This window comes from Salvia splendens, chromosome 13 (assembly GCF_004379255.2).
Source record: "Salvia splendens isolate huo1 chromosome 13, SspV2, whole genome shotgun sequence".
NCBI classification, from domain to species: domain Eukaryota; kingdom Viridiplantae; phylum Streptophyta; class Magnoliopsida; order Lamiales; family Lamiaceae; genus Salvia; species Salvia splendens.
Window position 1 is genome coordinate 24,481,240 of NC_056044.1, and position 23,882 is coordinate 24,505,121.

The 23,882-nt window shown below is 38.3% G+C and overlaps 1 protein-coding gene and 1 pseudogene across 1 annotated transcript; both read right to left on the reverse strand.

Annotated features, from left to right (window-relative positions):
* Window positions 1–14,418: 14,418 nt before the first annotated feature.
* On the reverse strand, window positions 14,419–15,718 carry LOC121761680 (annotated as a pseudogene).
* A 3,819-nt stretch (window positions 15,719–19,537) lies between these two features.
* Window positions 19,538–22,228, reverse strand: LOC121760759 (transcriptional regulator ATRX homolog). The gene is made up of 3 exons (XM_042156384.1): window positions 21,519–22,228; window positions 20,909–21,302; window positions 19,538–19,978 (listed from the first exon to the last, which is right to left on the reverse strand). The coding sequence occupies exons 1-3, from the start codon at window positions 22,226–22,228 to the stop codon at window positions 19,538–19,540; spliced, it is 1,545 nt and encodes a 514-aa protein (XP_042012318.1).
* Between the last annotated feature and the right edge of the window lie 1,654 nt (window positions 22,229–23,882).

A 23,882-nucleotide genomic window follows, 5' to 3' on the forward strand; every position in this document is an offset into this window, starting at 1 on the left:
ATCATGCTAGGAGTGATGTGTTTTGTAAACAAGAGGAAAGTAAAATCATGCTAAGAGTGATGCGTTTTTTAAACAAGAGTGAAGTAAAATCATGCTAAGAGTGATGTGTTTTGTAAACAAGAGTGAAGTAAAATCATAATAAGAGTGATGTGTTTTGTAAACAAGAGTGATGTAAAATCATAATAAGAGTGATGTGTTTTGTAAACAAGAGTGAAGTAAAATCATAATAAGAGTGATGTGGTTTGTAAGCAACAGTGAAGTAAAATCATAATAAGAGTGATGTGTTTTGTAAACAACAGTGAAGTAAAATCATGCTAGGAGTGATGTGTTTTGTAAACAAGAGTGAAGTAAAATCATGCTAGGAGTGATGTGTTTTGTAAACAACAGTAAAGTAAAATCTTGCTAAGAGTGATGCGTTTTGTAAACAAGAGTGAAGTAAAATCATGCTAAGAGTGATGCGTTTTGTAAACAAGAGTGAAGTAAAATCATAATAAGAGTAATGTGTTTTGTAAACAAGAGTGAAGTAAAATCATAATAAAAGTGATGTGTTTTGTAAACAAGAGTGAAGTAAAATCATAATAAGAGTGATGTGCTTTGTAAGCAACAGTGAAGTAAAATCATAATAAGAGTGATGTGTTTTGTAAACAAGAGTGAAGTAAAATCATGCTAAGAGTGATGTGTTTTGTAAACAAGAGTGAAGTAAAATCATGCTAAGAGTGATGTGTTTTGTTAACAACAGTGAAATAAAATCATGCTAGATGTATTTTATACTTTTGTAAATAGTTGCATTCTTAGTTTCAGCGTTTTTAAAAGTAATTCCATTTCACCGAAAAAATTCCCAGATTTTCGAACTGTACTCTCTCTCTCTCTGTGAAGGGAACGTCGGTGATGAATCTCTGTACAGTACAATTTCAAAAGTGAAAAGGAAATGGTATCATTGCCCCGAAAAATCATTCAATTACTTCCAATTTGATTAACAATATTACAAAAACCAACTAACAAAAAAGCTAAATACACAACAAACACATAACTACTAAAATCAAAGATGAAACAAAAGCAACAAGCAAATATAAACAAAAAACAATAAACGATGGGATGGGAGGGTAGGGGTGAGGCCTGCCGCAAGCACGGATTCTTCCTCGTCGTCAACCACGGCGTCGACGCGGATCTCATCGACGACGCGCACCATTACATGAATCGCTTCTTCGAGCAGCCTCTTCATGAGAAGCAGAGAGCTCTGCGGGAGCATGGCGAGCATTGCGGCTACGCACGCAGCTGAATCGTACATCTCGAACGACGTCTCTGCCGCCGCCGCAGTCGTCGCCGCATTTGTACAGGAATCGGAGGGACGGAGCCAGTATTCAGATGCTCGAGAGAGAGATTGCCAAGACTATCATAATGTGATTTGGAATGAAAATCACGTATATTCATCAAGACTGCACCATTTGGAATGAAATCTGATTTGGAATGAAAATCACGCATCTTATGAATTTCATAATGTGATTTTCCAAAAATACCCCATGCAATTTTTATTAATAGAAAATGAATACTTAATTTAGTCATTAGATTGAGATAATGAGTGGCTGAGATTTGTTCTCTAGTTATATACTTAAAATTAGTTATATCTTGATCACTCTCCTACATATATATATATAGGGGAGTGATCTATGGCAAACACCCCTTAACCAAATAACTAGAGAACAAATCATAGCCACAAGATCAAAAAATCAAGGGCTAGTATTAATTTTCGAATTTAAGGAGAAATTAGTTTCCTCAATCACAAATTTACTCCATAATAACAAAGTGGGGGTATAATGGTCATTGACAACTAAAATTAGGTTACGTCGTTATAAATTCAATTATCAGCAGAAACATGGCTTTCTCTCAATCTCTGCAACCTCCATCGATTAAATTTGCAAATTCAACCTACCAGCGAATCAAAGTGGAAAGCAGATCTAAGAAGAAAATGGAAATTGAAATTGCAAATGATAACAGAAGTCATAAATGTCAAATGAATCAGGTTGATTTTATCAAATCCAAACTAGTTATACGCGAATTTTAAAAAAAATCAATATAACAAAAAATCAAAGACACATCACTATTATTATGATTTTACTTCAATGTTGTTTACAAAACACATCACTCTTAGCATGATTTTACTTCACTCTTGTTTACAAAACACATCACTCTTATTCTGATTTTACTTCACTCTTGTTTACAAAATGCATCACTCTTATTATGATTTTACTTCACTCTTGTTCACAAAACACATCACTCTTATTATGATTTTACTTCACTCTTTTTCACAAAACACATCACTCTTATTCTGATTTTACTTCACTCTTGTTTACAAAACACATCACTCTTATTGTGATTTTAGCATTGTGTTTTGTAAACAAGAGTGAAGTAAAATCATAATAAGAGTGATGTGTTTTGTAAACAAGAGTGAAGTAAAATCATGCTAAGAGTGATGTGTTTTGTAAACAAGAGTGAAGTAAAATGAGAATAAGAGTGATGTGTTTTGTAAATAAGAGTGAAGTAAAATTAGAATAAGAGTGATGTGTTTTGTAAACAAGAGTGAAGTAAAATGAGAATAAGAGTGATGTGTTTTGTAAACAAGAGTGAAGTAAAATCACAATAAAAGTGATGTGTTTTGTAAACAACAGTGAAGTAAAATCATAATAAGAGTGATGTGTTTTGTAAATAACAGTGAAGTAAAATCATAATAAGAGTGATGTGTTTTGTTAATTTAGACCTCTTTTGTTCAAAATCTTATAAACTCATCCAATGAATTGTATAAAACCACACAAACTACGAGTCTACCAAAGATAAATTAGCGACAAAGATGAATGCAGAAACATAGGTCATTGTTCAATTAAGACATAAATAAAATCATCGAATGAATTGGGAGTTGCTTTGACAAAGAATGAAATGAGACTTACTAACACACTCTAGCAAACACTTTAATACTCTTGTTTATTTTAACCAAGAATAAAATGTCCTCCGATCACCATCTAAGCAGTAACTCCTTATTTGGTTACACTAATGTGTATTGTCAAATTTATAATTATTCAACACTGAAGCTATTGCCACTGAAATTCATCCACAACATCTTGAAAAAAAAAATAATAATAATGGCAACTCCGGTGGGCAAAGTGCGCGTGGAAGCAATTCAAACAGTGGTTCCAACAAAGCCAACAGATCCACGACAATCGCGCAGAATCACGGTTTCACAGAATGCGGGATCGGCGGCGGTGTTGCAGTGGCGCTTCCACCTGCTCCTCTGCTACAACAAGGGCTCCTATGAGGACTCCGGATGGCTGGTTGCCGGGCAGATTAAAGAGTCTCTCAGAAGAGTCCTGCAGGACTACCCGGCCCTTGCTCGCCGGCAAGCTGCGCTGGTGCGACGCTGATTTGGAGATCGTGTGCACTGATTCCGGCTCTCGAATGGTGGAGACCAAGGCGGAGATGGCGTTGGCTGGTTTCGCCAAAATGGAGGAAAAGAGAGAGGATGAAGCTGAGCTCGTTTTCTGGGGGATGTTCTTCAACATACCCCTCAATTCCGAAAATGCCCTTGAGCCATTATTTTTAACAAAAATCTGAAAATTTGTTTAACTTATAAGATTAAATTAGACTAACAAAATGTGTGGCTGAGATTTGTTCTCTAGTTATACACTTAATATTAGTTATACTTTGATCACTACCCTATATATATATATATATATATATATATATATGGGAGCGTTATTCTCCTATTCATCCCTTAGATCCTTTATTCTTCTTAATATGGGCCGTTAGATCTCATTCATCAACGGTCCAGATGATCTGCATTATTACACTATAATGGTGCATTATTAGTCGTGTGCATTATTCAACTGAAAATCTGCATTATTACGCTATAATGGTGCATTATTAGTCGGTGTGCATTATTCAACGGAAAATCTGCATTATTAAATGACATGTGTCATCAATCTAACCGTCGGATGACAAAATCGTGGGGCTGAGATCAAGAAGGAAAAAGGAGGAAATATGCAAAAAGGAAATGAATACATCCATATATATATATATATATATATAGTTAAACATTTTAGGTATTTGTATATTAAAAAGTTTTATGAACATTAATTAATATAAAATAAATTAATATATTAGTACTATATTAATCCTACTGCAATAATTTAGGAAAAAGATTACATTTCAAATTAAATATTTACCAATTCAAGAAAAGATTTGACTTTAGATAGGACATAGGAGTATTGCAGTAGGATGGTTAGGACACCCTATCTTTAGAGATAGAGCATAAATGTTTCCAAATCAAGCTTATGTGTGGATTTATTTCCATTTCTATAAAACAATTCTAGTAATCAATAATATAATTGAACATTTATCTTTATTCAAAGTAAATATACAGCTTTATGATTTCCTTATCATGTGAAATAAAAAATTGATATTGTGAAGTACTGTGCGATATAGTCTTACTATGTGGTTTGTTGGGATTCAAATCAGACTTGATGTTCAATGGATTACTGAGAGTTGTACATAAATCTGGATATGGGTTTGATGATAACACATGTGAAATAAATAAAAATTGAAAGTGTGAATTGTTGTACGATGTAGTGGTTTGTTGGGATTCAAATCAAACCTATGTTAAGTGGATTATTAACAATTACACACAAATATATGAGTTTTTGATCTATTATATGATAACATCCAATCTCGTATAAATTTTTATGTAAAGGTATAGACTGAAATCCAATCACATATAAAAGGTTCTATAAATTAGTATACTATAAGGGAATTTTTTGGTATTTGATATATAATAGTAGTAATTTATTTATAGCCCCTCCCATTTCTAAAATGTGAAAGCGAAATATTCCTATAAATTATAACTATAAAATAAATAGTTTCATTGACATCAGAAAATAAAAGAAAAATAAAATCTCAATAATTTTACTGAAGGGAACCACCAACAAGTCATTTTTCAAAATTAATTCTTTTACCAATTCACAAATCAATTTTAAGTACGAGTCGTAGTGAAATTTTAGTCTTCCGTGATATTTTTCATAAATGCAAATCTTTTTTTATAAATAAAACATTATTTTTATAAAATATAACTCAAATTTTTTAAAAAATGGTGTGGTCATTGTGAAGTCCGCATTGGCGCAGCCAAACAGATGGTCACTGAGCGATCAGCGGGTGCGGTGGAAACGCAGCGGCAGTTCGATGGGGCTGGCTGCTATGGTGCCGTGGCCAGGCACATTGGAGGTGTCATTGCATATCCTCGTAGGCTACACTCTTACTAGAATTTTTTTCCCTTTTTTTTCTTAATTGATTTTGTTCACAAAATCAAAAAGTTGAATTTCCTAACATATTCAGCAAATAAAATCGAACACCGAAAAATACTTTCTACATGAATATTCTACAATATAACATATGGTCATATGCATATACCCATGCAATCCTTGAATTTCTCTTGTATTGTAGTATAATTTTATAAACAAAATTGTACAAGAATTTTTCTTACATTTATGAAATCTGCATATTCCATGTTTGCGTAGTCACTGTCCCAAACCAAGCACGAGACATTATTATTTTGCTACAAAAAATGGGTCAGCATTTATTGCCTCTTATCTAACAAAAAATCATTTCATTTATGAACCTCAAAACAAAGGGATGGAGGTGACAAATATACACGAATAGAATGTCAGATTTTTGTGTGTTTTGTCATTGCATTTATCTGTTTTGACGATAGAGAAAGATATAGACATTTCATATAGTATTAACTTATCCTTAACTTTTTTTTGTTATATGCATTGAGATTCAAGCCCAACAAAAAAGAGATTTCCAGTAAGTTTTTCTGCACATGGTTCTTTTTTTACTTTTAAAAAAATTATGACTAAAAAAGTATTGTAGAAATTATTACCATTATAGCTAAATTTTACGCCAAAGTATACAAAAATATTACTCCATTAAAATACACACTCCAAGACAATGTCCCCAAGATATAATTTAAATGTTCTGGGATGTTAATCTAAAATTTACATTATTGATGTGTTGGGATGCATTATTAGTAAAGTATTTTGCATTATGTGCCTGGTTACTTGTTGGTGTGGGAAAATTGGTGAAAGGAATATGCATATGTGCATTATTTGAATGAGGCTGTGCATTATGTAGCAAGTAATTGTCATTATTTGCAATATATTATACATTATGAGAATTATTGTTCAATTAGTTGATAAAAAAATGTACATTGTTTATGTCCTGGGCTGCATTGTTTGTCAATTATTGTGCATTACTTGCCTGCGCGCTGGGTGGTGTGGGAAAATTATTGAATGGTATATAAACATGTGCATTATTTGACTTAGGTTGCACATATGTATCAAGTTGTTGCCATTATTTGCAGTATAGTATGCATTATGAGAAGAATTGTGTACATGGGAGATTAACTCAGTAAACATTCAAAGTGCGCATTTGTTGATTAAAAATTTACATTATTTAAGTTCTGGGATGTATTATTTGTCTGCTTACTGGCTGGTGTGGGGAAATTGGTGAATGGAATATAATTATGTGCATTATTTGATTGAGGTTGTGCATTGTGTATCAAGTAGTTGTCATTATTTGCAATGTGGTAGGTATTATGAGAATTATTGTGTATATGGGTGAATTGCTGCTTACCACAGCTCAAAAGTTTGCTTGTACATTATTTGTTTAAAACTGTACATTATTTATTTGGTACTGTACATTAGTTGTCATTTATTATGCATTTTTTGGGTCCTTACTTATTGTTGTGGGTGCAATGTTTAAAGCAAAATAAATATGTGCATTATTCGATTGACTCTGTACACTTTGTTTGTAGTAGTATATATTATTTACCTGGTATCATGCATTATAAGACTTCACGTGTACATGGTTGAAAGGGTAGTAAGCAGAGTTCAAAAATATGTGTTAGTATTATTCATTTGTGCATTATTGTAATGAATCTATGCATTCTTTAACTAGTAGTATGCATTATATAGCACATATTATGCATTATTCTGTTTGTAATACTAAAGTTCCGATGTTGTATGTTGACAATTCCACAGCAGATAAGCAGCTGCGATTGGACATATACGAAGCTGTAGACGACATCATACCCGAAGCTGTGGATGATGTAATTCCAGTTGCACTAGCGCAGAAATTCAGGGAAAAATTGGCCGATGCTGGGCCAAGCACGGCTCCAGAATAGGGTGACCAAAAGAAACCCAGGGGGAGAAAGGTCGACCATCTCTATTGTCGATGAACCCCGTCTGAGTTTCTAAACTGTAGTATATTATTAATGTACATTCCATTAAGTATGTGTGCAAAATAATGAAACACTTCAAGGCCAACAATGTACATTATCAGTTTCGTAATACAATGTATAATGTACACAATCTGTCTAATAATGAACTGTAATAGAATAACTATGTAGAGTGAGTGAAGTGCTAATATCCAATAATGTAAAACTTCATTAACGATAATGAACGAGAACAGATTACTAATGCAAAAATATTATGTACACACCATTAAGTGCGTTTGGATAATAATGGTAAACTTCAAGGCTAACAATGTACATTATCAGTTTCGTAATGCAATATATAATGTACATACTGTGTCCAATAACGAACTGTAATGAAACAACTATATAGAGTAAGTGAAGTGCTAGTATCCAATAATGTACAACTTTATTAACGATAATGAACGAAAACAGATTAATAATGCAATAATAATATGTATTAAATGTTGACAGTGGGAATACTAATAATACAAAGACAACCAAGTGAAGCACAAGACTAATCCGAAAAAAAAACCAATAATGATGTGTGGAACAAAATACATCAAGCTGGCCTCTTGCCCCTCCGCGTCTCTTTCTCCATCGCCATCTCTTTAAGCATTTCTAGACTCGTGATGGCCCATCTCATCGCACGCCTTACACCGTCTAAGAGGCCTAGTAGCACGACCAAACTTAAATTAAACTGGTCAGTAAACATTTACATTACTGATCATAAATCATGCATTACAGAAGCTAAAATAACCATTACCGAATATTATATGCACATTATGTGTATCAGTTAAAAACTACTACCTAACCGATATGATTTGTAAACCCTAGATGAATGACTGAAACTCGTGTACTTTGACGACGGTATTAATACTTACTACATACTACACCCTAGCCCCAAGGATTGTTAAACCCTTGGGGAAAACAAGAAACGTGCGCCGAACAAGCAAACACGGCCAAACTTAAAATAAACTGGTCAGTAAAAATGTACAAGATCACAAATCGTGCACTACAGAACATAAAACAACCATTATATAATATAATACATTATGTGTATCAGTAAAAAACTACTACCTAGCCGATATGATTTCTAAACCCTAGATGAATGACTGATACTCATGTACTTTGACGACGGTTTTAAGACTTAGTACATACTACACCCTACCCCCAAGGATTGTTAAACCCTTGGGGAAAAGACGAAACGTGCGCCGATCTATTAAACAAGGTCAAATTTAAATTAAATTGGTCAGTAAAAATGTACATTACAGTTCACAAATCATGCATTGTAGAACCTAAAACAACCATTATATAATATAACATGTACATTATGTGTGTTAGTTAAAAACTACTACCTAGCCGATATGCTTTCTAAACCCTCGTTGAATGACTGAAATACGTGGACTTTGGTAATGATTTTGATACTTAGTACATACTACACCCTAGCCCCAAGGATTGTTAAACTCTTTGGGAAAACAAGAAACGTGCGCCGAACAATCAAACACGGCCAAACTTAAATTAATCTGGTCAGTAAAAATGTATATTATAGATCACAAATTGTGCATTACAAAACCTAAAACAACCATTATATAATATAATATGTACATTATGTGTATCGGTTAAAAACTACTACCTAGCGGATATGATTTTTAAACCCTAGATGAATGACTGAAACCAGTCTACTTTGACGACGGTTTGAAGACTTAGTACATACTACACCCTAGCCACAAGGATTGTTAAACCCTAGGGGAAAACAAGAAACGTACACCGATCAATCAAACACGACCAAATTTAAATTAAACTGGTCAGTAAAAATGTACATTACAGATCACAAATCATGCATTACAGAACCTAAAACAACCATTATATAATATAATATGTACATTATGTGTATCAGTTAAAAACTACTACCTAACCGATATGCTTTCTAAACCCTAGATGAATGACTGAAACTCGTGGACTTTGACGACGGTTTTAATTTGTACATAGTAAACCCTAGCCCCAATGATTGCTAAACCATTGGGATAAACAAGTAAGTTGCGTCGAAAAAAAAAATGTATTGTATACCCAAAAGTTAAAACGCTCAATCAAACGGAAATACACATATCAGTTTAAGCACCAAAAACCAGAGAGAACTGAATCTGGTGATTGTTGATAATTATTATAATATTATTAAAACCCAAATCTTATGCTTAAAAAGTACTCCATATATAGAGATATATCAAGAGAAAGAGAGAGATTATAATTGTGTAATTGTATAGATATATGAAGAATATTGTAACCTGAAACGGCGTAGACGAATTGGCCGTCGATGAAGAGCTGTGTAAACTTGATTTTTGGTGAATTGGCGTCACACTCTAAGCTCCCGTTTTGCATCGTCATTATCTCTCTCTCTCTCTCAAGATTTAGATTGGGGGTCAATGGAATTAAGCTTCGTCTGCTTTCAATTATAGAGAAAGAATAACCGCTGATATTTTGGAAGAGAAAATCAAGGAAGTTACCATAACAAACACATTTGTGTATACCAATTTTAGCCTTTTCAAATTTTTTAATCAAGTAAATTAAATTTATGCAGCGTCTATTTTGGGCCATCAGATCTTGTAATTGAATGGCCGAGATTAAGAATAACAATAGAACAAAAGATGCAAAAATGAAATGAATACATCCCTATATATATAGAGAGAGTAGTGATCCAGGGCAAGTGCCCATTAAGTACATAACTAGAGAACAAATCACAGCCACAAGATCAAGAAAATCAAGGGCTAGTATTAATACATGTGATTTTTAAATTTAAAGGAGAATCAGTTCACTCTTATCACAAATTTACTTCACTATAATAAGGCGGGGGTATAATAGTCACTTCACAGACAAAATTAGGGTAGAAAGTAAAATGCTCTCATTTGAAAAAACCTCGTCGCGCGATTCAACCTTCTCGTCGTCGTCGCCTCAAAACTAGTGACCTCTCCGTCATCGTTTTGCACCGCGGAATCGGAATCAGTTCCCTTCCGCCACATCGCCGATTGAAGCGCGCAGACGTTCTATCTCATCATCTGAAGCACCTCTATGACGGCGCCGCACGCGTCGAGCAGATCCACCGATCGCGACAGAGATTCCTCCATCGATTTCCGATCAACACCATCGACTCCTGATGTTTTATTCCGGTTGAATTCCTCGAATGAATTGTAGAGCTGCGCAAGCGCCACGAGACCGGATTGAAGCGAATCCGAGCTACCAGATCCGTATTTCAATTTCTTAAACTCCGAGAGCATATCTTCTACTGATTCGAGTTTTGAGATTGGCCACGTACACATGTTCTATAGAATTTCTTGTAAATATGATGTTTCGTTTTTTCAGAATGTTTCTTGTAAATACATCACTCTAAGCATGTTTTTACTTCACTGATGTGAACAAAATAGATCATTATAACCAAATATCACAGACACATCACTCTAACCGTGGAACACATCACTCTTAGCATGTTTTTACTTCACTGATTTGAACAAAACAGATCACTATAAGAAAATATAACAAAAACATCACTCTAACCATGGAATACATCACTCTTACCATATTTTTACTTCACTGATTTGAACAAAACAGATCACTATAAGAAAATATCACAGACACATCACTCTAACCATGGAATACATCACTCTAAGCATGTTTTTACTTCACTGATGTGAACATAATAGATCACTATAAGAAAATATCACAGAAACATCACTCTAACCGTGTAACACATCACTCTAAGCATGTTTTTACTTCACTGATGTGAACAAAATAGATCATTATAACCAAATATCACAGACACATCACTCTAACTGTGGAACACATCACTCTTAGCATATTTTTACTTCACTGATGTGAACAAAACAGATCACTATAAGAAAATATAACAGAAACATCACTCTAACCATGGAACACATCACTCTTAGCATGTTTTTTACTTCACTGATGTGAACAAAACAGATCACTATAAAAAAATATTACAGACACATCACTCTAACCATGGAATACATCACTCTTAGCATGTTTTTACATCACTCTAACCTTGGAATACATCACTCTAAGCATGTTTTTACTTCACTGATGTGAACAAAATAGATCACTATAAGAAAATATAACAGAAACATCACTCTAACCGTGGAAAACATCACTCTAAGCATGTTTTTACTTCACTGATAAGAAGAAAATAGATCATTATACGCATATACCAAAGAAACATCACATAATCGTGGAAGACATCACTCTAAGCATGTTTTTACTTCACTGATGTGAACAAAATAGATCACTATAAGAAAATATCACACAAACCTCACTCTAACCGTGGAAAACATCACTCTAAGCATGTTTTTACTTCACTGATGTGAACAAAATAGATCACTATACGCATATATCACAGAAACATCACTTAACCGTGGAACACATTACTCTAAGCATGTTTTTACTTCACTGATATGGAGAAAATAGATCACTATACGCATATATCATAAAAACATCTTTTAATCGTGGAACACATCACTTTAAACATGTTTTTACTTCACTGATGTGAACAAAATAGATCACTATAAGAAAATATCACAGAAACATCACTCTAACCGTGGAAAACATCACTCTAAGCATGTTTTTATTTCACTGATATGAAGAAAATATATCACTATACGCATATATCACAGAAACATCACTTAATCTTGGAACACATCCCTCTAAGCATGTTTTTACTTCACTGATGTAAACAAAATAGATCACTATAAGAAAATATCACAGAAACATCACTCTAACCGTGGAAAGCATCACTCTAAGCATGTTTTTACTTCACTGATGTGAACAAAATAGATCACTATACGCATATATCACAGAAACATCACTTAACCGTGGAACACATCACTCTAAGCATGTTTTTACTTCACTGATATGAGAAAATAGATCGCTATACGCATATATCACAGAAACATCACTTAACCGTGAAACACATCACTCTAAGCATGTTTTTAATTCACTGATGTGAACAAAATAGATCACTATACGCATATATCACAGAAACATCACTTAACCGATGACCAGATCACTCTAAACATGTTTTTAGTTCACTGATATGAAGAAAATAGATCACTATAAGAAAATATCACAGAAATATCACTTAACCGTGGAACACATCACTCTAAGCATATTTTTACTTCACTGATATGAAGAAAATAGATCACTATACGCATAAATCACAAACACATCATTCCATTAATATAACGAATTATTGTATATGTTGAGAAACAATCAATAAATGGTAGTAGTAGTAGTAGTAATAAGTTGAGCAACAATCAAGAAATGACACAAGTAATAAGTTGTGCAAAAACTAAGAAATAGCAGTAGTATTATGTTGAGCAACAAATAATGAACTCATTGTGACATTTCATCAAACACATACTATGCTCGTATTAATATACATCTATTCTTCTTTATCTTACAATGAATCTAACCAAAAGATTTACAGAAAATAAAAAAATAATAACAAAATTTACAGATAATCAAAAATACCAACTCTCATTTCTTGATCAACGTGCATTTACAACATTCATTCCCTTCGTCTACTTTTACACACCAAATCCAAAATTCTCCGACTCCTTCAAATCAAAACAGCTGAAAAAATCCCTATCGGAGGTCCTCTCCATATACTTCCCCCTTGTCGGCCGCATCGTCGCCAACCTCTACGTCGACTTCAGCGATGCCGGCGTGCCCTTTTCCGAAGCCGAAGCAGATTGCGACGTCTCGCAATTCATCACCAATATCATACAGTACCTACATATTAAAATCAATGTAAGGCATGCAGAATATACTTAACTATATGAACAATATACTTCACTGAAATGAAAAAACAGTACACTATAATGCATGCTCAAAATACATCACTATAAGCATATACTAAGTTCACTAAATGCTCAATATACTTCACTAAATGAATAAAAATAGTACACTATAAGGCATGCTCAGTATACTTCACTGAATGTTCAATAAAAATAAAAACAATACACTATAAGCATGCAGAAATATACATTACTGTAATGCACAATATACTTCATGTCAAGGCATGCACAATACACTTCACTGTAAGCATATTGTAGTTCACTAATTGCTCAATATACTTCCCTAAAATGAAAAACAATACACTATAAGCATGCAGAAATATACATCACTGCAATGCACAATATACATCACTATATGCTCAATATACTCAATGTCAAGGCATGCTCAATACACTTCACTGTAAGCATATTGTAGTTCACTAATTGCTCAATATACTTCCCTAAAATGAAAAACAATACACTATAAGCATGCAGAAATATACATCACTATATGCTCAATATACTCAATGTCAAGGCATGCTCAATACACTTCACTGTAAGCATATTGTAGTTCACTAATTGCTCAATATACTTCCCTAAAATGAAAAACAATACACTAAAAGCATGCAGAAATATACATCACTATATGCTCAATATACTTCACTGAAGTGAAAAATAGTAATTAGTGTGCACATACCTATTTGTTGAGTATGTCGTATCAAAAGAAACAATATCACAATACAAATGATAGTTTCTCTTAGCAGTAGGATCACACCTACACGAACAGAGCAAAATCGCCAGATTTTGAAACTAAATAGGCAATTTAGGAACTGGAAGCGGATGCTCAGCCGTTGGATTCACAAGGCGATCGCGGGGACCGCGGAAGCTTCCGTGGTTCATCCATGGCTTCCCCTGCCACCTCCGTCCGTCTGCCGCTGTTTCGCCGAAAGCGATGATCAAAAGAAATTGAATCAATTGATTACCTAGCTAGGTTGCAGGAGAAAGGCTGCCACCGGTACTTGAGGTAATTCCGATCTGGACGACGGTATTTGAGGCAATTGAACTGGCCGTCGATGAAGGGGCATGAGGAGAAGTCGTAGAACGGATAGGAGGCGTCGTACACCCATTTACAGCGGAAAATGTTGCAATTGGCGGCGCCGGCGAGGGGGCGGCGGGTGGTGTTGAGCTCGGCGGCGGAGGCTGAGGAGAGGAGGAAGAGAGGGGAGAGGAAAATGAGTGTGAATAGAAGCCCCATTTTTTCTGAAATTGGAGTTGGAAATTTGAAGGAGACGGTTGGAGTTGAATATGGTTTCCAAAAATGCACTTGTTAATTACTTTTTATTTAAAACATGTAAAAATAGCTAAGCAATAAGATTAATTTGGAGTATTAAGATGTGTGGCTGAGATTTGTTCTCTAGTTATACACTTAAAATTAGTTAAACATTGATCACTCCTCTATATATATATATACACGAATCGAAAATGAAGAAGAAGACGTAAAAAATCCTCGATTCCATTTTATAGCTTCTTTGGAATATCCTTGAACGTGCTTTCCTCTTCAACAACTTCCTTTCTCACATAATTGAGTGAATTCTGCAACCATAAACAACTCTCAATACTTTAACATGTTACACTTTCACATTGAAGCAGTAGGCAGCAAAACCGTGAGGACTTAGCTCAAAACAGACATTATCATACTAATGTAGAGTTTGAGGGTGTATAGACAATAAATATATAAGTAGAGAAATAGGACCTGTTGAAAGTTGTTGAGTGGGAAAAGTTCTTCTTCCCCATCTCTCAGGATCCCACAGAATGGAGCTGTTGAAAGCAAAACTTGAGATATGAATGTTGTTGAAATGGCACCTCCATGAATCACACACCCTCCCTTCCATCATCACCTTCCTCCTATTCGCCACCTTCTTAGCTACGGGCTATGATCCAAACGCCCTGCACCAATCTCACCTTCAATTTTATGCAATGCTGAATCCATTCATCTATCTATATATATATACTTACACGATGGCTCGAATCTCTTGGAAGAAGCTGAGATCATACACATTGGACAGCCCCGCGAAATGGACCACTCCACTCAAGCGGTGGTGCTCGATGTGGTTGAGGGTGAGGTTCCTCTGGTGATCAATCTCCGCATCCTCATCAATAAAATCTTCATCAGACACCACGTGCCTGTACATGATCCCGGTTTTTCTCAGTATCTGAGAAGCCTCGGGATCAGAGGGCTTTGGCTCCACCACCACCCACACCAGTGGCTGAGCCACCAGCCTCAACGTGGATGCTAGTCTTGTAAGCATCGCGTTGCGGAGGAGCTTGTTCCTCTTGCTCGTTGGTGAGACTATGATCACTAGTTTCTGATCATTTCTTGCCCTTTTGGAAGTGTGGTTGTTGTATAGGGTCTCGGGCAAGGAGAGGGGCGGTCTTTGAGATCTCAGAGGCTTGGTGGTGGTGGTGTGGTGGTGGTGGGAGTGAAGCTTGTGAAGAATCCCATCACAAAGCATAGGAGGAAATGGAGTATGGCTTTCTTCCATATGCTAATATTTTTTTTTCTTTATCTCTCTTGAGACCCCATCATCATGTCATGAACATCAAGAAATGTAGTTGGTTTTTGTTGTGCCACTAGCTATCTATGAGTGTTTGTGTTGGTGATATGATGGATTGTTCTTGAAATGGAGGGACTCAAACAATTTCCTTTTGTTGGTAAATTTCAATCATGTTGTAGCTTGTGATTGGAGATGTGAGTGAGTTTACTTTACCAGGTTATGACTTGTAATGGAAGAAAGATTCATCATGGGAAACTCTAATGGTTTTTGCTTAGAGATAAAGTTGTTGAGATGTTATTGAAATGAGGGTGGGTTAGGAGGGGGATCATCATTGGATTGTGATGTATTTCCCTCTTGTAAAGTTGGTAATGTAATGAACTTTTGAAAATTATAGAGTTATTTAAGAAAATATAATCTGAACATTTTGCAATGAATGCCACACGAATTTTTCACCCAGGAGACCCGGGTTCGATTCCCGGCAACGGAAACACTTTTATGGGTCTATGAAAGGACAACAAGGGTGCGTAGGTGTCGTTCAAGCAAGGATATATCCTAATGGTCAGGATAGAGATCCTAACTAAGCCTAGACACTGGTTTCAAAGATTCCTCAACCCACTCCTACTGATCAGTATAGTGGTGATAAGGGTCGAATCCCACAGAGATGGTGCGTTTAAACTACCGCGGTGATATTTTGGAAGGTTTGGTTAGCTACCACGTTTGGGTTGAGTCTCTACCTAGACTGGAAATTAAGATGGTGTCCTACTGACTAGGAAGGGTGAATGGTGGTCGACATGTAGAAGTGTACGTGGAATTATGGTGGATGCAGTGTAACAGAAAATATGCGGAAAGTACTAGGTTACTATAAAAGGCTAAACAGAAAAGCAGAGAATAAGTGGTAGTTGTGGTGACTAGGCTGACAGATCTGCAGGGTGTACTAAAGGTGAAGGACAAAAGCAAAAAGCTTCTAAAAAGCAAAAGTGGTCCCAAACTTGGATATGGACATCATCTTCTTCAACAACCACAAACTAAAATCAGAAAACAAGTCCAGATTCAACACGGAAAACACAGATTATCAACTTGCGAACACAGATCTAAAACTACGAAATCAAATCTGAAATCAAACACTTGAGCTGGACTTCTGCATACTGGGCAACATGGACAAACGATTCGGAAATTAAAACTAAGCTTTGTATGCAACGATTTACTTCACAATCAAACAGTGCCAGATTATACTATCCTAGAGAAACTTGCTACGTAAAACAAAAATTATAGATTCAGCACTTAAAACACCAAGAAACTTTAGATCTAAGCTAACTAGGCAAGGAAGGAAAAGAAAACAACACCATAAACGAAACAGAAATCAACTTCATAGCATATACACGTTCGGATCTTCATCAACACTTCAAAAGCAGAAAATATCCCAAAAGCAACAAAGATCCAACGTAAGGAAAATGCAAGTAAATTAAACTACGAAAGCGAGATAAAAGTGTTTTGCCACTCCGGGCGATGGAATCTCTAAACTATGATCTTGCTGGCTGGAACAAGGATGACTGGTACTCCGGGAACATCTGGGAACATCTGGACGTCAGGTGATCATGGCTGCGGCGAGGCAAGAAGTGGGACACGGCTGAAAGACTAGCATTACCGAGAGAACTCTCTACCTAAAGATGGTGGTGAATGAGTGAATGTGTCTCCCTTTTCTCTCTCCAAGTGGCTTCCTTTCATAGGGAGGCTTACCCTTGATTTTAGGGTAAAACCTTGCGGTGAGATGACTTCTTTGCCCTCAATTATGGGTAATCCGTCCCAGCTATCCGTCTTCTCCATCTCAAGCCGTTTCAGTACGAATACTGATCAGTATGAGATCATGCTGGCGCCCTTTTTCACCTGAACATTCCGAAACTTCCCTACTGGCTAGAACACTTAACCTACACACTTTGAGCAACTGTTTTGCAGATATAATCAATTTTGCACAACATACTGACCAGTAACCAAGGCCTAGAATACGACTTATCAAACTGTTCACACTTACCACATGCTTGTCCTCAAGCGTGAAGAACAAACAAAAAGAAATAAATTGAATTCTAGCCTTGTTACTCCCCTGACCGACTCTACCTAAACTAGACTCTATACTACAACGGAAAGAGAAAACAAGAAACACAAGCACAAAAAAGAAAACACTTAAACGAAACACAGAAAAACTAAACACAAAGATTGGGCTATATTTTCAACCATCCCTCCCCTCGGGATCAGGTGCAATCCGGCCTCAGATAGCCTTGAACTTCCGCAGCCCCCCCTTTCTCTCCCAGTCAGTATATCCGCTCGTCAAGATCGCCCAAACTTTCGGCCAAACCCTAGGTTCACTCAGTCACTCATACCTCACCAGGAATGTTAGGACTGCATTCTCTCATTATGCTCAACCACAGTTGCTTCGGACTTAGATCTCACGTGCAGCTACTGAAGGGCTTAAAGGCTTGTAACGGGGCTATTGGTTTGTAGTGCTTTGGGTGGGTGTTCCTAAGGCTCTAAGGTTAAAAAAAAACTGCTATTTTATTTCATTTGGTGGAACTGTGTGCATTTGGGCCTCTGGTTAGTTGCTTTTCTTAGCCAGCGCTTCTGGTTTTGATCTCCAACTGGTCAGTAGCTTCGCCACCCTTATTCCTTCATTCATTTTTGTGGTCGAGTTTTCTGACCATTTTTCTCCATATTCTTCTCTCTCTCTCTCTTTTTTTCTTTTCTTTGCGGCTTCGCCACCCTTATACCTTCTTTTTCTTTTTTGGACCTGGGATGACTCCCTGGTCGATTTTCTTCTGAACTTCCTTGCCCAGCTGGTTCCTGCCTTCTCATACATCCTTCTGGCCAGTAAGCTCCAGTCGTCTCATGCCTTGCACACACAGTCTCAGTGGCTAGGGGTGTATATCTGGGTATAAAGAGTTAAGAAAATGGGTTCTAAAGGTGGTTTTTTTTTTAACGAAACAGGGGGGTTTCCTACTGCCTTCAGTGTTGCTACACGCAGTCACTTCACCCTAGGCAATTTGTGGCAGCCGCTCTTTTCTTTTCTAAACATGTGGAAAGTGGTTCCACTTAAAGCTTATAACTCACATTTTAAGAGGGCTTTTGTGTTTGGCTCTAAGCCTGGGCTTTTCTTTCATACTCGCATCATCTATCCTGGCTAGGAGGTACTAAGGGGGGTGGTTTCGGTTTTCCAGCATGTCCTATCTCCCTCAATTCCCCTCACCGTAAGCTCAAGATGGTTGAGTTTTAAGCTCAATCAACACACAAAAGAAAAAAAACTAGACCTAACAAGTCACTAATACAAGCACAAACACAACAACTACACATATATACATACTCATCATACTGGTCATTGCGTCCCCCCTCCCACTTCACAAGTGTCTGCCCTCAGATAGGGCTGTGAAGTGGAAAAGGTAAAGGCCAGTATGATGGACACATAGACAAACAGACAAAAACAACAAATTAGAACTAAAACTTCTCACACTTAGACTATGGAATAGGCTAAGTGGGAGAGTTTGAAAACCTAAACAGAACCCAACAAACAAAACACACATATATACAAAACTCCTCACACTTAGGCCATGCAATGGGCTAAGTGTGAGTCGGCATGCTTACGAAAAACAGAAAACACAAACACATGCGCCAAAAAAAAACCCTTTACTTCTCACACTTAGACTATAAAATAGGCTAAGTGTTATGAATGGGGTTTGCGCACAAACATAATTTATACTACCTAAACAAACAAAACATAATTAAAATACGAAAACTAAAAACTGAAAAAAAAAAAAGAAAACTAACTGGTCAGGTGGGGTGGTCTATCGGTGACGCCTGCTCCTTCACGGCGTAGGCGGTGCAGGTGGTTCCTTTTCAGTTCCAGCTTGGTTCTCGTCAAAGTCCGCCGGCTCCTCAGCATGCGCCGGCACATCGGTCTCCTTTTCTTCTGTCTCAGGTACTTGCGGTTCATCAGCTCGGCCTCCATGGCCACTTGGTTCAACAACTTGTTCCTTCCTCTGGTTAGTATTCTCTTCTAGGATGCTATCGATATTGGATAACATCCTGTTCATTGATTGCTGCATCTTGTAGTTCTCCTTTTTCAAATCTGTCACTATCACCTCCATCGAGGCCTGCCTCTGAGCCAATAACTTCTGCTCTGCAGCCCCTTTCAACATTTGTTCCACCACTGATGCCAATCGCATCACCTCCGCTTTCAACTGTTGATTTTCTTCTCTCAGTTCTTCCATCGCTTTCTCCATCATTTCTTGTCTCTGCTCCTGATCCTGTGTTCCCGGATGTGCTGCAGATCTCCCAGTCGGTACGGCTTCTTCTCCCATTGCGTAGAATTGGGGTGCGCCCTGCCTCATGTAAATGGTGTTCGTTCGGACGAATAAAGGTGTATCAAAAAGACCAGGAGGATCCACCATGATCTGGTCGGATAAATCTTCGGCCTCCGTGATGATGATGTTGTTTCTGACGAACACTCCCAAGATATGGCAGAGAGTGAGGTTCCTCGCTGGGTGGGTGGCAATTAGATGGCATTGGTAGGCGGTCCAAAAACCCAGATGCAACTTCCTCCCCTGCTTGGTGCACCAGAGAAGATATAACTCCGTCATCGATGTCCTAACAGCGGAGTTCGACTGCCCCAATAAATTGAAATCCAGGTAAAGCTGTACAAGATGCAGAATTGGGTTGTTGAAATGAACGGAGCGAGAAATAGTGGACTGGAATTGCCCTGCATCAGGGTGAGTAAGTTCCTCCCAGGCATCCTGGGGCTCAAATTCCACATGTCTGCGGGGAATTCCCCGCTCCCTATTTCTCCACTCAGGCCCTATGGCCTCCTCTAGACTGCACATTCCCAGACGCACGATCCACTCAATCAAACTCATCCGTATCTCTCCTCCAAACAGCCTAAAACTGATACACTCCTCATCTAGATCAGTGGTGACCTTAAATCTAAAGGTAGTGAAAAACTCATTTGCCAATCTGACTGGGACACTAGGATCCCCATTCTCCAACAACCATTCGAATCCTAACGCGTGCAAATAAGATAGAAACTGCTCGCGGACACCTAACTCATCCAAAGAAGAAATGTGAAGTACCTTTCCGCTCTTCACCTGCTTACTCCCTTCATCCTTACTATCGAAAGCTTTCTGTAGCTCCTTCGAGTCGAAAAGCTTCACCTCCTCCACCAGTTCATCAGTAAGGTCCACTGTCCAGTGCTTATATCGGAGTCTCTCTGCGGGCGGATGTAATAACTCCTGATGATCGTTCGGAAGTTTCTGTTCCTTGTACTCCTCATCCTCCATGGACGTATCACTGGTCGATTCAGATTCCTCACTGATCTCATACTCACTATCACTCTGCTCTCGTCGGCTGGATGGGGTCCTCTGAGCAGCCTCAGTGATCACTATGCCAGTGTTCCCGAGACGCGGTTTCTTGGTGCTAGGCTTCTTCTTCATAGGGGCCTTCCCCTTTCGTTTTCTCTCTTCACTGTATCTCACTTCCTCTCTGTCAACTTCGTCTTTTTCTTCTTCGGGTTCTTTCTCAGCTTGTGATAAAAATGGATCCTGGGTAGTAGGACCGGTCTCCCTGTGGCCTATTGACCTGGATGCGAGGTCTAGACCCTCAGCCATCCCGTCAGCCTCTTCACCTTGGCCACTCAGTGTTGGAGAGGCCGCTTTGGTTTCCATTGCAGTATCATCTAGGTCCGTGACAGGTAAAGACTCCTCCCCAGGTTTTGTGGGAGTGGTCCTCTCCTCTTCGCTCAAGCTTTCCACGGGATCTGCCTCTGTGTTCGGCTTCGCCCTACTAGCTGCCCACTTTTCCAAGCATCTCTGCGAAACCCTCTGCGGTTTAGGCCGGTCTGCCTTAGGATCAGCCTTCAATATTAAGCTCCGCTTTATGGGCTTGGGCTTCACTACTGGAGGCGCCTCTGGTTCTGGCTCTGGGATTTCTGCAGCTGGTTCCTCCTCTCCTACCTGCATTCTACCACCCCCTACTTCCACTCGGGGATCTACTGGTTCTGGCTCTTTCTCTTCTTCTTGTACTTCCTCATTCCCTTCTACTGACTGGGAAGTATGACCTTCCTGTGTGGTTCCTGTAACGGCTTTCTCAACCCCTCCTACTGACCTTGATGCGAGGTCTAGACCCTCAGCCATCAAAGCAGTATCTTCTCTGCGGTTTACCTCTTCCACGATTGACTCAAACTCCGTATCGGTCATAAGGCTGCGCTTCTGTGCCGATTCGTTCAGATCTATTTCTTCCCTAACCCTTTCTTGACGAACGGTCCCCACAGTAGGTGTTCTCTCCATTTCGCCACTCCTTTCATGGGTTGTCTCTTCATGGCTGATCCTTTTCTTACGCTCCTCAGGGTCGGAGTCGTAATAGGCGGCGACAGCGTCGAGCTCCGCCGAATCTGGCACCGAGGTCTCCGACGGCGCGGTCGCCGATGAAGATTCCTCCTCTGATTGTTCCTCTGCGTGACTGACCGGTGCAGGTGGAATTTCACTGGCGAATGCCTTTTTTTCCATGGTTTCAGTGGTGATTTGGGTCTTGGGTTTTGATTTCTGGGAGAGAGTTGGGTTTGAGAATTTCTTGAAAGGGAAATTGAAAATGAGGGTTTGTGAATGAGAAGGGTTAAGAATTTCTTGAGAGCGAATTTGAAAATGAGGGTTTGTGAGGGAAAAGTGTTGGGACGGTGAGTTTAATTTGGGTGAGAGAGAGCAGTTGCAGGTGGTTGTAACCGGCTATCAGGGGTTGCCGGTCGCGACGCTTCAGAAGGGAGGCGGTTGAGAATGCTGGCCTCTGATTGGTCAGCGTGTCCTTTCTTTCTGCTCACGCGCCACTCTAGCAGCTGTCACCCTGCAAAAGCTGTACAAGCCTTAATTCAAAATATCGTCCTCTCCATAAGTTCCCCCATACTTACCTAAAAAAAACTAAATCAAACGGGCACCTAAATAAAATTTGAAATAGCACCAGATAAGTAATCCCTTGGTCAACGTGTACTCCAAATTAAAATTAAGGCCCGAAAAATATTTTTGGATTTTTAGAAATTATCTTGCATGCAAAGATTAACTACGTATTTACAATATTTACATCTTCCTTAGGCAATTTGGAATTCTACTTGGCCAGTATATGGAAACTATTTTCAAAAAGAAACTAGCCACGTGGAACTCCAAATTCCTATCTTACTGATCAGTAGACAACTGTAGTGAGTGGTTGCAGTGGAATTTCATCCACTACACCCACCTCACTATTCTTCCTAAAAATTTTTAGCCTATGTCCGTTTACTATGAAAGGTTCAGAGTTAGGAAAACTCCCTGAAATTTCCACTGCCCCATTAGATCGGAGTGCAGTTATGATGTAAGGTCCTGTCCATTTGGACTTGAGTTTCCCTGGCATAAGCTTCAATCTTGACTGGAAGAGTAGTCTTTCTGGCCAACATGGAGCTCCTTAGTTCTCAGATTTCGATCATGCCACAATTTAGTTCGCTCTTTGTACCACATGGCTGAGTCGAATGACTCCAATCTAAGTTCCTCAAGCTCCTACAGTTGCAGCTTCCTTTCCTCTTCACAGGCTGTAGCATCCATATTCACTTTCTGTACTGCCCAGTATGCTCGATGCTCGATCCCAACCGGTAAGTGGCACATCTTCCCAAAAACAATCCGGTAAGGGGACATGCCTATGGGGGTTTTGTAGGCTGTTCGATATGCCCAGAGAGCATCCTCTAACCTTACACTCCAATCCTTCCTAGAAGTGTTCAAAGTCTTCTCCAGAATTTTCTTTATCTCGCGGTTAGAAATCTCCGCTTGACCATTTGCTTGCGGATGGTAAGGGCTGGATAGTCTATGGTGCACGCCGTACTTCTTCATTAAGGCTTCAATTGTGCGATTACAGAAGTGTGTACCTTGATCGGATATGATCGCCCTGGGCACACCGAATCGGCTGAAGATATGACTCTTTAAGAACTTGGCCACCTCCTTGGCTTCACACGTGCTTGTGGCCTTGGCTTCTACCCATTTGGAGACGTAGTCTACGGCAACTAGGATATACAGATTCCCATAGGATAAAGGAAACGGACCCATGAAGTCCATTCCCCATATGTCGAATAGCTCGCAAACTATTATAGGTACCTGCGGCATTTCATCCCGGGCAGATATTCCACCGGTCAGTTGGCAACGCTCA

Bases quoted from the DNA above. Each gene is read 5' to 3' on its own strand.
- LOC121760759 (XM_042156384.1), bottom strand. From the start codon at position 22,228: ATGGAAAAAAAGGCATTCGCCAGTGAAATTCCACCTGCACCGGTCAGT. The intron at 21,303-21,518 runs GTGGGCAGCTAG...CCTCGCATCCAG, and splicing joins TCGCAGAGATGCTTGGAAAA to GTCAATAGGCCACAGGGAGA. The intron at 19,979-20,908 runs GTGGACCTTACT...CCGGGAACACAG, and splicing joins TCCGATATAAGCACTGGACA to GATCAGGAGCAGAGACAAGA.